At 36.0% G+C, this 16,161-nt stretch overlaps 1 protein-coding gene across 6 annotated transcripts in view; it reads right to left on the reverse strand.

Moving 5' to 3' along the window:
• Positions 1–16,161, reverse strand: part of CDH12 (cadherin 12) — a 520,207-nt gene that overhangs the window by 61,032 nt on the left and 443,014 nt on the right. For all 6 annotated transcript variants that reach the window (XM_027657479.1, XM_027657475.1, XM_027657476.1 and 3 more), the window contains 2 exons: positions 8,997–9,116; positions 3,650–3,817 (listed from right to left, as the gene is read on the reverse strand). In XM_027657479.1, the coding sequence (XP_027513280.1) occupies positions 3,650–3,817; positions 8,997–9,116 (288 nt within the window). The remainder of the gene's footprint in view (positions 1–3,649; positions 3,818–8,996; positions 9,117–16,161) is intronic.

The raw sequence follows: 16,161 nt of genomic DNA on the forward strand, positions 1-16,161 counted from the left end.
TTTTTTTTACTCCTTCATAGTAACAATTGGGCAAAGATGTCATAACTGCAGTTCAAGCATTAAATAAGACCTCAAGGTTATCTTCTTCAAAGAGGATGATATATTCCATGCTTTCTCTGTGTCACGAAAACTGTCTGAAATTATGTGAAGTTTGTATATTTTTACACCATCACAGTAGATGAAGGCATACAAAAGGTATACAACAAAATGGAAAATTCCCAAGGCCCCTAACAGCAAAGGCGGTAAAATATACAACTGAAAACTAGATGGGAAAGAGCACAGGGCCCAAGAAGCTTGCCAATGTACTGAGTTTTTCAGTCTCCTGATAGTTATATTATATCCTCTTGTACCTGTGGTACCCTTTCAGCAGCAGCCTTAAAGGAAGGAGCAAACTGCAGTGTTGGGCAGTTTAAAAAGCACTGAGGATGAGGACAGTCAGAATGCTAGTACAAATAGGACCTCTGGGATGATTTGTTTGTTGATGAGATTTGAAACATCTCACAAGTGTTTTGACAGCATGTCATGAAACTAAAAGAGTCATCATGTGAGCTTTGACAAAATAAAGTAAGATTGGACAGGGGTTGAAATTTAGGCTAGCAAGTGAAACCTGAAGTTGAGGACATTCTAGTAGCATAGTCTGAAATTGTCTCACCATGTACAATCAGGAGACAAAGATGGAAAGACAAAGTTTTAAATGCCTGGCTTTTAAGGGGTGCAGAGAAGTGAGTCACAATATTGAAAGGTCAGAGTACTTGCTAAGGAATTGGTGCCCATAGAAAAGATGCAAATATCATTTTTGCCATAGGAAAAACAGGCTTCAGAAAGTTAAAAAACTCTTCTATAGCCATTGTGATACCTGGCTAAAAAGTTCAGGAGAATTTGCAGGTGTTGGAAAACACACAGATAAAAAAAAAAAAAAAGCAAAAGTACACAGTTCAGGTAAAGGGTACAATGACGAAAATTCTACATTCTTCACTGGAGAATGCTACAAAAAGTGATGATAGTCCAGTAGGAAATAAAAAAATGGTATTTCAGACAGAATCAAACTAGGGACAGGAAAGAGGAAAAAGAAAGCCATAATATAAGGTCAAGAATCAAAATGGGAACTAGCACGGATAGCTTTACTACCTAATGCTAAACAAGAATATCAGCATAGTAGCATATTCAATATCTGTGGGAAAGAAGAAAATCAGTCAGGCAGCATACTATCCAGAAGTAAAATACACAGGAAAGACACAGTAGACCTTATCAGTGAAGGGATAATGATGCTTGCTAAAGGAAGCCCTGTCAAGCAAGACTTGGGAGAACAGTATTAACGCTAACTAGTCAGGAAGAGTTCTTTAGTTCTTCTAAATTTTAGAGCAACAATAACTAGTTTAAAAACAATATCTGTGCAGGAGCAATAAAAGCCAAAATTACAAGATGGTTGTACTCAGTTAAATAAATAACAATAATACTCAGTTAAATTAATAATAATAATAATAATAAAATGGAAATAAATACAACTGAGGGATATTGTTATAGAAAATCTGAATGGGATAGCTGAGACTGTTAGATCTCTGTGGGTGGTGTGGGACATCATTTTGAAGCCCCACAGCAAATGCACACATCCATTAAAAAGCAAATATGTAAGGGCAAACAGTTAATAAAAGCAAGAACACATCTTTCAAAAAAGTGAAGTTGTGTCTCAGACAGGAGAATAGAAAGAATTATAAAATCTGCTTCATCTATAAAACCACAATAAAGAAGACAGAAACCGAGTTTGAATAAATCTCTACAAATGAGCTAGTAATAATGGTCTTTTAAGACATCTGGAGGCAAAAGCCTGAGAGCAACTGCGTAAAGCCAACCCAAAACTGACATGATGAAAAATTTTTTGAAATTGAATGAATGAAAAATGAATTATTTTTTCTCAGAAAAGATAAGATCACAAATTGAAAAGTGAATACATTTTTTCTTTGTTTTTAGCGAAGAATACCTGGGGACTTTTTTTTTTATCCTGGAACCCTTCTTTATAGGAGATTCATGAGAAGGTTAAATTAGCTATAGAAGCAGTTGTAGAACAAATGGAGACAACAGTAACAAATCATTGGGATTAGCTGTTACATGCCCAAGAACCTGAAGGATGAAATAGGAGAACTATTATGATGTGCAATATTTTGCTTCAAAACACTGTGGCAAAAGAAGGCTTGGAGGTACTCATATAACAGTGATTTTTTTTTCCTAAAGATCTCCAGGGAGTTTAGGGGAGCTAAGGATGGATATAACCAACATGCAGAGTGAAAACAGCGGGAGCAGAAATAAGGGACTCAGAGAGAATATCCCATATTGAAAAAAAGAAATCAACACAGCTTTTCTAAAAACCTCTTATTTTCCAACGTTTTCTGAATTCTTTGAAGAGGTTAACAAGCAAGTCAGTATGTAAGAATGGATTCAAAACAAAGGAGAGGAAGCTGTTTGTTTTGGTATGTATGATTAATCTGTGTACCTCTGATATAAAACGTGGACTCTGAAATTTTACAGAAGTTTCAAAGCAGCAGAGTAACTTGCTGTAAGAAAAATACCTTGAGGGTTGTTAAATACAAAGACACTAACAAAACTAAAAATAATTAGAAACTTAGGAAATTTTATGCAGTATTGTTTAGCCTGTTTTTTGGATACTCTCCAGATGTGAGTGTAAGAGAGAGAAGGAAGGACCAGATGGATCCTTCTCTTAACATGGTCATTCTTACATGCCTGTAGAAATACAACTCATTTTCAGACTGAGTAAAAGAAGAAGAAAAATGTTTACATGAGAGAAAGCTTCACAATTGTGGATATGGTTTTGCACCTATGGAGTATTTATAATACCTATGGTGGGATTACAATTCATAGGGAAGAAAAGAGGTGCAAAGTAAAAAGCTACCATGATCTTACTGCAGACTCATACCAGTATTCTAGTACAAATTTGCCTTAATAACAACTTTTAGCAGTTAATTATTTTGACATAGTTATCAAGGTTTATGTTTGATTAGTTTCTGCATTTCAAAAGTATGGGATACACAAAACTTCAATAAATTTATGGAGAAAAGTAAGTAACAATCCATCTAATCATACTCAGACTATGAAACTCTAAATTAGCATTCTTCTGAAAAGTTTCATTTAAACTAATTAATGGGAAACATAATAAATTATCAGTGGATGAGCACTATTTTGAGTCTGCAGGTATTTTCAAGGACAGATATAGTCTTCTGGGCCAAGACGCATTAAAATCTGTTTCTGAATATCATAACAATAATGTTTAGCGTGAGCTAGCTCTCTCTTTGGTACATAGAAGTTACCTGGAAGGTTTATAACCTTTTGTCATTTGAAGGTATTCACCCAGTTTCCCTTGACAAAATAGTATTTCAGAAATCATTTCTATAGTGTAAATTAAATGAACTCTTAGGCTCAGGCTTGTCCTGTGGAATGATTATATATTTCCTCTAAAACATTCAACTCATAATTTCAAATTGAGCTTTATATACTTTAAAAACCAAGGAAATTCTATTTTTTTTTTCATCATATACCGTTCTTTTTCCAGAATCTCAGTTCCTTATCTAAAGGATTTTTAAAATTATTACCTTCAGTCATACTTATTTGAAAATTAGTGCTTTGGAATACTACATACTCTTAGGAAATCTGGGCGGGTTGTCGTTGACATCTGTGAGAGTAATGTTTACAGTGGTAGTACCAGCTAGTCCTCCCAGCTGTCCTCCCATGTCCTTGGCTTGGATTAGAACTTGATATTGTTCTTTCACTTCTCTGTCCATATTTGGCAAAGCTGTTCTTATTACACCTACAAGAAGAAATGGGAAAGAGAAGGAACAAGTAAACAAAGGGCTCTTACAATTTAATACTGGATCTCTTGGACCAGCAATAGAATTCTTCTGAAAGGGTTGATAAGAGAGGAGTTCACAAAGAAACACAGGCAAATCACTCAGGCTTTTCAAAAGTGTGTTCATCAGCTATTCAGCCACTCAAAGTTACTGTTTTGTCTTTTCAAGGGGAGACAAATGGGTGAAAGTGAATGGTGCATTTTCACTAGGGATATGAATGGTGTGATATCTTCACCACATCGGAGATGAGGAACATTTCCTTGTATAGAGTACAAAAAAGGTGGACAGATATGATGGTATTGCATTTCAGAGCCTGGATCTTCAATTGTTTCCCACCAATCACTTGCCAACAAATTTAAACTACTGTAGGCTGAGACAACATTCCTCTGTACAAAAGGATGTCTTTATTAGAAGACTCTTCCTTTGTTTGAGAAATATTTCTTCATATAGTACAAAGATGCAATGAAAATTTGGGGCATTTCTTTAAAAAAAAGTAATTAAAGTATCATGGTACGACATTACCACAATGACTCTTAATCTTCAGTGATTTGGGGCAGCTGATATCTAAGTAGTATGCCATAATCTCCCTTCCGATATGTTAAGATTGTATAGGATAAAAAGAAGACTTAGAGAGAAGACAGAAAGAGAGAGACATGCTACTGAATACAAAAATTAGCTGATAAGGTCATATAAAGCTATAAGCTTTTGGGTACTCAAACCATTTTCTTGAAACAAAATGTGTAGGAGAAAATGCATTTCTTTGTCAAAATTTTACAAGTGTGTATAGCATTGAAAAATGCTATATGTTCAGCAATATTTTTCAGAAAATGGTTAGGTTCACTTTGGTGAAGATAACATGCACAATTGAAAGATAAACCAACTGGAAGTATGACTCTTCCTTGTTATTATTGCTTTAGAAAGTATTATTTTCTAGTAGTAAACCATTTGAGATTAAAAGCAGTTTTTCTACCCTGGTGTTATAATGGGTCTGAAATGACAAGAAATGAATTTTAAGGATCATTTTTATCTTTATAGTAACTAACCACTGCTCTGTTAATGAATAAGAATAGGAACCATTAGCTTATACCACTTTTTCAGAGTATAGAAATAACTTTGACCTAAATCTGCTATTTCTGGGACCTATCAAAAATTCCCACTGCACTGAACTGTATAACAATTTTCTTTCTCTCCACTTGTAACATGATGATAATGACAATCTATTTAGGAATCACTGTTCTCCTTCCTCAGAATGGCATATACTGTCCTGCTTGCAGTTGTTCCAGAACAGAAATATTGAATTATAAAGCTGTAAAAATTTATTTGTATTCATGTGAGATTCATGAAAATTTTTTTTTATAAATAGGATGAACATTAGTAAGTTTCCTCTTAAATCTCTTAATCCATAATTTGGCATTGTGGAGCCTGTATGTTCCACAGTATTTTATAACATCCTCGGTATGCTCATTCTAAAGAGAAAAGAGCTATAGGAATGAAAGACCTCTTGTGTTATATTAGCAATACAAAATAACATAGAATCATAGAATCACAGAATATGTGAGTTGGAAGGGATGCATCAGAATCATCGAGTCCAACTCCTGGACCTGTGCAGGACAGCCCAAGGATCACACCATGTGCTTGAGAGCATTGTACAAATGCTTCTCGAACTCAGACAGGCTTGGTGCTGTGACCACATCCCTGTGGAGCCTGTTCCAGCTCTCAGCCACCTCCTGGGTGAAAAACATGTCCCTAAAATCTAACCTAAACTTCCCCTGAGTCAGCTTCAAGCCATTGGCTTGGGTCATGTCACTGGTCATGAGAGTGAAGAGATTGGTACCTGCCCCTCCCGTTCCCCTCAAGAGGATGTTGAAGACTGCAATGAGGTCTCCCTCAGTGTCCTCTTCTCCAGAATGAACAAACCAAGTGTCCTCAGCTGCTCCTCATAAGGCCTTCCCTCCAGATTTTTCACCATCCTTGTGGCCTTCCTTTGGATACTTTCTAGTAACTTAATATCTTTTTTTTATATCGTGGTACCCAAAACTACACACAATATTCAAGGTGAGGCCACACCAGTGCAGAGCAGAGTGGGGTAAACCTCTCCCTCAATCAGCTGGCGATGCTTTGCCTGATGCCCCCCAGGACACAGTTGGCACTCCTGGCTGCCAGGGCACTTTTGACTCATATTCAACTTGCCATTGACCAGGACTCCCAGCTCCCTTTCTACAGCGCTGCTCTCCAGCATCTCATTCCCTAGTCTATATCCACAATCAGAATTGCCCCATCCCAGGTGCAGAATCTGGCACTTTCCCTTGTTAAACTTCATACGGATGATGATTGCTCAATCCTCTAATTTGTTGACGTCTCTCTGCAGGGCCTCTGTGCCCTTCAAGGGAGTTGACAGCCCCTCTCAAATTTAGTGTTGTCTGCAAACATAGTTAGTATTCCTTCAAGTCCTGTATCCAAGTTATTAATGAAGATGTTGAAGAGAACTGGGCTGAGGATGGAGACCTGTGAAACCCCACTAGTGACTGGATGCCAGTCTGATGTCACCCCAGTCACTATAACTTTGTACCTGATCTGTGAGCCAGTTGATCACCCATCATGTAACAGGGTTATTCAGCTCTGTGTTGGGCATTTTGTATCAAAAAGTAGTATCCAAAGTTTTGCTCAAGTCCAAAAAGATTACAGAAAAAGATTACAGAAAAAATGGAACACATAGCAGGTTGTGAGGAGAAGATGCAGTTTATCTGGTTGATATATCTGTTCTAGGTACAGCTGTGTGGTTTCCTCGGAAATATTTCACATGGTTTTCAGAAAATGAAGAATGGGCTATTACTGTAGTAGAAAAGTTAAAAATCACCCACTGTTTATTCCTATCTGGAAGTGTAAGCCCATTCTATATATTTTTTCCTTAAAAAGCCCTTTATCTTCAGCAAAAAAAAAGAATGAGAATAATTTTCATGTCTAGCAATTCATAGGCAATTTTCCTTTTTCTGCCTACTCCATTTCAAAAACCTTAGAAAAAACCCTGAGAAATATTATTTTCTCCAAAGTCATTGGTTCATATGGACAGAAAAAATGTGATTTAGAGTTACCTTACCCCAAAAATAGAAAAATAAAGTAGATGTAAAAATCCATGGGAAAGAAAGGGTTGTAAATGTCGGTATTTCAACTTCAGCTTCACAAAGAATATCCAAATTTAAATCAAGGGCTAACCATAATATAGAGGTCTTATGTGCATGTAATGGTGTTCTGAGTGTTTGTAAATTCTCCTACCTTAAGATTTTACAATAAAGATTATTCAACTACAGAACTGAATAAATTTGATTTCTTTTTTGTGTTTTCAAATGTCATCAATATCAAATGTGTAGAAAAGTACGGTCTCCATTATACTGCTGAAAACTGCAAATAATATGTATGAAACCTGGGCCACAAGATGTGCTTTGCAAAGTTATTGATCCATAATTCAACTGGAGATCATTCATTTACATGGAAGAGAAAATCCAGGTTTCATGAAAAACCTCCAGAATAATTATTAACAACAATACTCTTGCTGACCTCAATTTGGATTTCAATAGTATAACTGAGGTCAGAAGATGGACTAGAATACGGAATCTAAAAAACCTAGAGACATTTAGCCAGAAGTAACAATATTGACCTCATAAACGCATCAGAAAATTGGGCAGAAAGGACAGTTTAATGATGGAAATGGACATTTTCATAACAGAACAGAATTTGCAGAGAAAAGATATGAGAGGTTATCTGTTTTAAGACAAGTGCTTTGTGTTAAAAAAGCCCTCGCATTAAAATCAGAAGAGCAATTTTATAGCATTAAAAAGTACTCCCCACATATCAGATTGGAGGCCTTAGACTGTGCCAGTCTAATGGTTGCTCTTCAGAAGACATTATCATGTGTTTAACCTCCATGAAATAGCAATAAAAGCTTGCTCTCCCACTTTCACGTGGTTTGTTTATATCCAACAAGAAGACAGAAAAAGATTAGGTTAGTAAAGAAAGGGAGTAAAGGGGCAGCTGTGTCATTTAGACACATAGAGGTTAAAAACTATTTAAGTGTACTAGTTTTATACCAGAATAAATGTTTATCACCTATTAGGAATGATTTGAGAAAGGAGCAGGAGTAAAATCCTGTGCTTGACAAACAAAACCCTTATTTCACATATAAAATTAGAGTCAGTGGTTTCACCATCACTGCTTTGTAATGAGATCTTGAGGTATTAATAGAAATTTCCACAAAACTATCAGCCTTTGAGTAGTAGCAGCTAAAAATAAAACAATGTTTGGAACTGTTTGGAAAGGAATAAAGAACAGAAGTGTTATGAATAAACCACTCCATTCATATCAGCTGCCTTCTTAAATATTGAATATACCTTCTCATCCTGAGGAGAAGGATGATCAGTGCTATGGAATGGCTTCTGTTTAATTATGGTTTCAGTGTAGAAAAGGGGCAATTGGGGACCAATGTGGGTATATAAGATCATGGGGAATAGGAATAAATAAGAATTACTGTTCACTGTCTTGTGCAATATGTGAGGTATGAAACAAGTTAAGAGGTGTCCCTATTTCCACAAAGCAAGAGGAGTTGGTTCTTGACCAAAATAAATCTTTGCCATGGAATTTCTAGTAATTTGGTGTGCAGACACCATGTTCCTGGAATATTCAACTCTACTGGGAAGTGGAAAAGTTATAAAGGAGAAATCCTTTCAGAGTTTTAGTTACTTCGACACTGTTAGTCACCCAGGAACTTTGTAGGAACAAGTTTTTGAAGACTAGAAGAGTATGCTGAGGGTGCATCACTAAACACTTATTCTTCATCCTTCGCTAGAGCTAAGCAGGACACCACTTTTGGAAGCGTTATACAGGGTAGTATGGATCTTTGCCCTGACTTAGTATGAAATTTTAGGTTCTTTAAATAACTACCAAAGGTATGTCTCAAAATTGTCACTAGAATGCAAGAGATGACAAAATAAGCCAACAACAACCCCAAAAATGCTTATCCATCTACTGGCAGTTCTGAGTTTGTCATTTTGTACCCAAATGGCTTTCAACCAGATCTATTGATACTTCCTACATGAATCAAAAAACAAAGCTTAAATCTTTCATGGTTGCTGACAAACTATTTACCTGTCTTGGGATCAATGGAGAAATATGGTTGCCCCTGAAGAATACTGTAAACCACTCTAGCACTGTTTCCATAAGTGGGATCATCAGCATCTGTTGCCTTTACTTGAAGCACATACGCTCCTGCAAAGAAACACAGGTAATCACATTTTCAGCATAGAGCAGTGATCAGGGAAATTTCAGACATATTAGTCTTGTTGCTCATGGATCCTGTTGCAATTGCTGTTCCACTTCCACTAAAAACAAGGTGAGAATAAACCAGTTAATTCTTCATCTCCATGCTAGGAACCATCTAGGTAATAACTGAGACATAATGGGGAAGAAAAGTAAATAATCGTACCATCAGAAGATACTTCTAAACAGTTTATGATGCAAGTATTATTTGCAAAAAACTTTTTACAAAACACATACAGGATGGAGAAGCTCAATACTGAATTTTGAAGGAGCATATCCCACCACTTTGTGAAAAAGTAGACAACTGTGGAAGTAAAATGAAAGTTGCCTTTAGAACAAGCATTTGATCAAGTAGTTCCTGAATTTCCAGTGAAATTAAGTGAACCAAACTCTAAACACCACAAAAAGTACTGCAGTCTCCTAAGGGTGCAATTCATATTCCCACTGTAGAATGAAATTAGGTGTTTAGTTCAGCCAGTTGTCCTCAAAATCCAGACTTGAGTCCCTTTGCCTTTCCAGTACAACTCAGTAGGAAACAGAAGTACTGTGGAAGGAGAACATTGACACTCTATTTTCAGCCATGGTTATAGACCAGACCTAGTGCAGTTTCCTTTGCATTCCAATTTAAAAAGGACCCACAGAGCAAAAGAAATGCACCTGAAGAAAGAAAACTCACTGTAAATGGCAATAGTCTGTAGAAATGTCTTGTCCATTGTGGTTGCTAAGCATTTTACTTGCATTTACCCACTGCCCCATAATTAAAATAGTGTTCAAATTATAGTCTTCAGCAAAACGTACAGTCACATAGTTGGGTTTTCCCATAAGCTTTGAAGAATTGTTTCCTAAGATCTTCTGTGCCACTGAATGTTGGAATTTTCAGTGCTGATTTGGAGCAAATGAGGATTGACTACATAAGAAATGACACAGAGGTGAGGGTAATCCCCACTATTTTTGTTTTAAGAAACATTGTGCATTTGAAGGTCATTTGACATTTTTCAAGAACACTCATGGAATACCGCAAACACTTCAAGACTGGTACTTTTCTTCAGTGAAAACTGGCAGGTTTCAAAGAATGTTCATGATCTAAAATTAACTTTGTTGGACTTGTCAAAGTTTTTTTCTGGGAGAGCCTCACTGAGAGATGTTCCATGTGAAAGGTCCTATGACTTAGGTAAGAAAATAACTGATAGCAAAGGTAACTATTTGGAGAATATTGTTTTCAGTGCCTGCCCCCCTAGTCTCATCATATGAGGACTGACATTGGTGCTAAAAGGTTTGGAATTAACATTGTAAAAATACTTGCTGCGTGATGGCAGGTCATATAAGATGTCTCCTGTTACAGTTTATCGAACAATAGAGAATTAAAAGGTATTCCAAGAGATATTCTTTCTTTCTTCTGAAGAAAACATAAAAATATAAGTGTTATTTGACTAATAATCACTTTTTAGAGTCAGAGGGCTGATCATGTTTTTAAGCTGAGGGCAAGTTTCATTAAAATCAACTTCTAAAAGAAAGGAAATATTAGCAAATAATAAGTGAGTGAATGAATTAAATAAACCACTGAGATGAATTCAGTTATCTAAAACCCTGAGGTTACTCTTGATTTGTTGAATGAAAGGTGAAGAATGATATGTGTTGGAGAAGACCAAAGTCCAGTCTAACAGTTGTGGAAGTAGTGCCTGTCTGAACACTTGTGTTTTTACATAACACATAACCATAACTGAATATACATTAAATAGGTTAGGCAAGACCAGCCAGGGGAATACATTTTCTTACTGGAATGACCGACAGAAGACATCTAATAACTATAGAGCATTTGATGGCCTTCATCTGTTCCTGTCCATAAGGAATATTTTTATAATAGGATCTCACAGTTTCAGTCCTGCCTGCTGCTCCAGATTAAGATCAAGAAGGAAAAGACAGCTTTCAGATTTTCCCCACTTCCCTTGAAAAAACTGTATATCACTGCACGTGCCACATTCAGACTCCTATTGTTGTGGAAAAAAAGGCAAGATCTGGATCAAGTGCATTGACAAAACATTCCACGTCCACTTACTGTGCAGCACAACACTGCTTCCCAGTATACACACTTTTGTCTTCCTTCATTGCTACAGTATTTCACTGCCTTTCAAACCTAAAGAATTCAGTATACTTTTCCCACTGAAAAGCTCCTTTTTAACACAGTTTTTGCCTTTTTTCCTCTTTACCAAATTGTTCCGTCTTCCGCTGTGTTCTGATCTTAGGCTAGTAAGTTTTTCTCCTCTCTTGAGCAAAGCACCAGATTCCAAGATGTTGAGGTTTGAACTGGAAATACATGAATGAGTGACCTCTAAAAAGTATGCTGCTACTGGACTGGTTTAGGACAACAGCCTGCATTTTTGCCAAAGAAAGGTGGTGCTGTCACACATTCCCATTTTTCTCCTTGAGCCAGGATTTGTGTTTCTTGATGCCACACTGGTTGCTACTTAAGTGACAAGATTTTACTTTGTCTTCTGAGTACTGATTGACAAAATTTTAATTTAGAATTCTACCATGTAGGCATCCACATTCACGCCATGCCCCTGTTGTTTGCTTCTCAGCGTGTCCTTGTACCAATTATGCACAAGAAGACATTTGAAACACCACAGGTGAATCCATATCTATGTCTGACTTCTCACACAAAAATGTGACGCTGCAATGTGAAGGAAGCAGACAGTGGCCATCAAACAGCCTGAAAATTCTGCTTATGATCCCTGCACACACTGCTCATTAGTTGCCTAAAAATATAAGTTTAGATATTCCTAAGTATGTGCTCCAGGTAATCCAAACTTACTACTCAAAAAGAAGAAATGTTGATTTACAAGTTAAGTTTTATTAAGGTAGACATACAAAGTCATATTTTAGCTTGATAAATAGCAGGTAATGAATATGAAAAATAATCCATTTCGTGTTGACAGCATTTTCAACTGTATTAATTCTTCTGTCAGATCTTTTACAACTAACAAATAACAGGTAAAGCTTATATTTTTATGAGAGGTCAGACATGTTTGTTTGTTTGGTTTGGTTTGGGGTTTTTTAATATGCCTCCAGTCATTTACTTACTTAAATGCATAATTATTGTTCTAACTAGGTTTTCTGAAATTGGTTTCTTTTTCATTCAGTATTATCAAGCATTGCTCTTTCTATTTTATTGCAAAGCATGGAACCAATATATTTTTTAAAGTAGATTCTCAAAAGTAATTATTTTTTTCCAGGCAATAATACACTACAATAAATCTTTAATGCACAAAGGTAGTGATGGAGGATCTCATTAACTATAATTCATGACATTTTAATTAAAATATGTACTTACTATATGAAGGAAAAAATGAACAAAAAAAGATACAATATTTCTTGTTATTTGGAAACATCTTATACAACAGTCAACATTTAAAAATACTTATAGTCTTAATTTTTTATGTGCAATTAACACATTTTATACAAGGCATTATAAAATGCAGAAAAATGAATTATGGGTTTAAGCAGTTATGTTTTAGAAAGAAAAGAAAAATAATGTTAAACTGTTCACACAGCAGAAGAAATGTCATGGAATTTAAAGATTGTATTTTTTAAAAAACAATAGAGATGATTTTGAGGACTACTGTAGCTTGTTCTAATCACAGCAAGCATACTCACCTGAATTTTACTGTGGCTAAGACTAAAGGAGATTCAGCAATAACTGCAAACAGAATGGGTCCCAATCTATAAATCAGGGGCCAAACTGACTGAAATAGCACTGAAAGAGATACTTTATATCAGAATAACTGAAGGGAACTATAGGAACTCTTAGTCATTATATTATTATACCATAATAGAAATATTTATGAAATACAGATTTGAGATCTAGAACTGTAAGCAATTTTTTTCCAACTGTCTGTCATTGGTAAAAATGATACTTTGCCAAAATCAAAAGAATCTTTAAAAGAAGAGCAATATTGACGAAATCTCTTTGCATTCAATACTCCCGGTTTGAGATTTTCATATTGCTTATGAATGACTACTCAAAATTTGTTAAAAAAAATTGCTCCAATGTTCAGACCCTCCCAAATTTCAAAACAGAGTATTTAAATTAACAATTTTCTTCCCCTAACTATTTTTCTTATAAAATACTAAAACAGTACTTTTGTACTGTTTTGACCTGGAAATTTTGCCATCACCAAAGGGTAAGTGGGATATCTTGCTGCATGTGGAGCTACTGTTGTATTTCAAGGTAATCAAGTAGGAAATCTGAGTTTCTTATGTTTAGTTTATTAACCTGAATAGTGTGACCAAGACTACACAAAGCTCAGCCAGGTCTAGATAAAACGGCTATTACATTGTAAGGGAAAATGAGATGATTCAAGACTATGAGAATAACACAACAGACTTATTTAGACTTGATTCCTGAAAAAAACAATACATAGTCAATAAAATTGCAACGACAATCTGAAAACGAGATGGAATATGTCATACCTTTCTCACTAAGATCGGTTTTCACCAGGCCTGCAAATCGCATTAAGTTTGTTACAAATACCAAAATTCTGTTATGTAGTAGCAGTGTATTTTTTTCCACAGAGAGTCAGGGTGAGCTGCTTTGAGGCTTTGAGGAGGCAAGAGAAGGCTGGATGGCAACATTAAATTTTGATGGTAGTTGAAAAAGGAAGGGATTCTGAAATGAGAGCGGGACTTCAGCATGTTGCAAGTGTTCCACAAGCTCTGGCTGGATCCTCTCTCCACTCCATGGAGGCCAGAAGTTCAATCAGAGTATGTGACTAAGGCCCTTGTCCTGCCAAATTTTTAGTATCTTCAGTAAAAGAGATCCCACAACTTCTTTGGATGCTCCTATCTTTGGGATCCTGTGAAGCAGATTGCTGAACAAGTCTTCCCTTTTGAAATGCAAGGCTGTAATTTTGCTATTGGTTTTGTTAATCTTTTTCCTGTCTTTTGTTAGTAGGAAATGAGTATGTGACCTTGTATGTGAATTTTCATAGAATTACTTTTTGTAATGGACTACAAAGGTAGTTGCAGCCACTTCATGGTGAGTAAAGACATGATTTTCTTGCAGAGTTAGAAGAGCTGTTACCATCTTGCTGTACAACCTCTCCCCTCCCACATGTATGATTTAGTGGGTTTTGTCACTCTGCTATGAGATGTTAGTACCTTGCTAGTACTTTTGAAAGAAATCAGATAATTGTGGAAATATTTTTATATGGACAGGAGGAAGGAAGAACACAGCTGCAGGCACAGAAACTCACTACTTTGCACAATATTATTCCTAAACAGTCCCAAAAATAGCACATTAGCAACACAAACAGCATCCATCTTCCTTCCAGAATTCAAGTAAAAACCTAATCAACACAAACTATACTTGTGGTTTCTTTTCTTTCTTTATTTTTCCTTTTTTTTTTTTTTTTAATAGGTTAAAAAATAGAGGAAGAGTGAATTTATGACTCACTGCAGCACTACATTGCAATTCAGATCAGGAGATTCTCTGTCTCAATAAATATTTCCCTGACCTGCCATTAGCAGTTTTAGCAAAGCTACAGTACCAGGAGGACATACGCATCCGTAAAGAGAGTTGCTGACATTGCCCTTTTGGGGTTTATCTTTTATAGAAAAGAGTATTGATAATAAGTTTTGAAGATATACTCCTGAAGCTGACTCCCACAAAAGTAATGTGAGAAAGGCATATTTTACTTAGAAAAGTCAGTTTCCAGTTTAGGTATTCAAGGCTGTGTAGCCTTGATAATAACACGAGCTTGCTGGCTCCATCAATATCTTGAATACTAGACACAATCAGGCAAGAACGGTTTTCTCCTATTTTGCATTCCAGACATCACCCTGAACACATATATATATTTCTCTCAGCTGTCAGAAGCAGCCACGTCCACAGAAGCAATACTGCCATTCCCTGTTGTAATTGATGAAGAATGGCAGTCTTTCGCTAATAGTTTTCCTGTACTGGTAGCTAAAAGCAGCTGTTGTAAGTCTCAGCATTTAGTGCATAATCAAGCATATTTCTAGTATCTCTGGAATAACATTTGATTTACATTGGCAACAATCCAGGGAGTATGAAAACTGGCTTTCTTTTTTCTCCTAGTCATCCCTGTCTCCCATCTCCCTCATGGATGATGAGGGTAAAGAGGGCAAACCTACTGCTGTGGGGGTTTTAGCTAATTATTTAGCCTAGAAATCATCAAGAGAATTATTTATTTTTTTTTATCCTCATCTGTTGGGGTCAGCCAGAGTTAAGCCATTAAGGGGCATGCAATCCAGCTAAGCTAATAATGAATCTGTTATTCATTTAATATTTATTTAATTTTTTATTAATTTAAGCTATTCATTTATTTATAAAGACATTCAGCTGCTTACACAGTCTCAAGGCTATGATAATGTTTGCAGAGGTTACACTTCTGAAGAAAACGAGGAGCTTGAAATAGCAGCTAATAGTCTATACCCAATATGCACATAAAGGAGTGGCCTGGTAAAGTAACTGCTGGAAATAATGCATAAGGGGAACAGCACAGGAACCAATTAGTAAACACTAAGCTTAATATCTATCCATTTGAGAGATACACCTCTTGAGAGTGATTTTTCCTTTCCATTTTCAAGTCTGTGGATTGTTTTCCTCTTGCTAATACGACAGAAGTTCCTCTCACACATATGAACTATAACAAATAGAAAAATTTAGCTTTGACTTCTGCTTTTATTATCTTGATAACCTGACAGGTTTTAAGACCATGACTCAACAGGGACTTCACTTTGCCAGTATGACTTCATGACTAGGATATCAGCTGTGCTGGATAAAACTTCTACTGTAGATGTTTCTATGCTTATAAAAGTATGCTTTTGCTGCCTTAGTTTATATTTTGCAGGGAGGTGGTCTAAGTTGTATTAGAAGACATAAATCCTTCTAGTGCCAGATGAAGTATTAGGAAAAGAAGAATTTTTAAGCAATCCAGGAAATGACATTCACTTTCCCATGGAAGAACTTCTG

The sequence above is a fragment of the Corapipo altera genome, unplaced genomic scaffold, assembly GCF_003945725.1.
Source record: "Corapipo altera isolate COAL_440 unplaced genomic scaffold, ASM394572v1 66, whole genome shotgun sequence".
NCBI classification, from domain to species: domain Eukaryota; kingdom Metazoa; phylum Chordata; class Aves; order Passeriformes; family Pipridae; genus Corapipo; species Corapipo altera.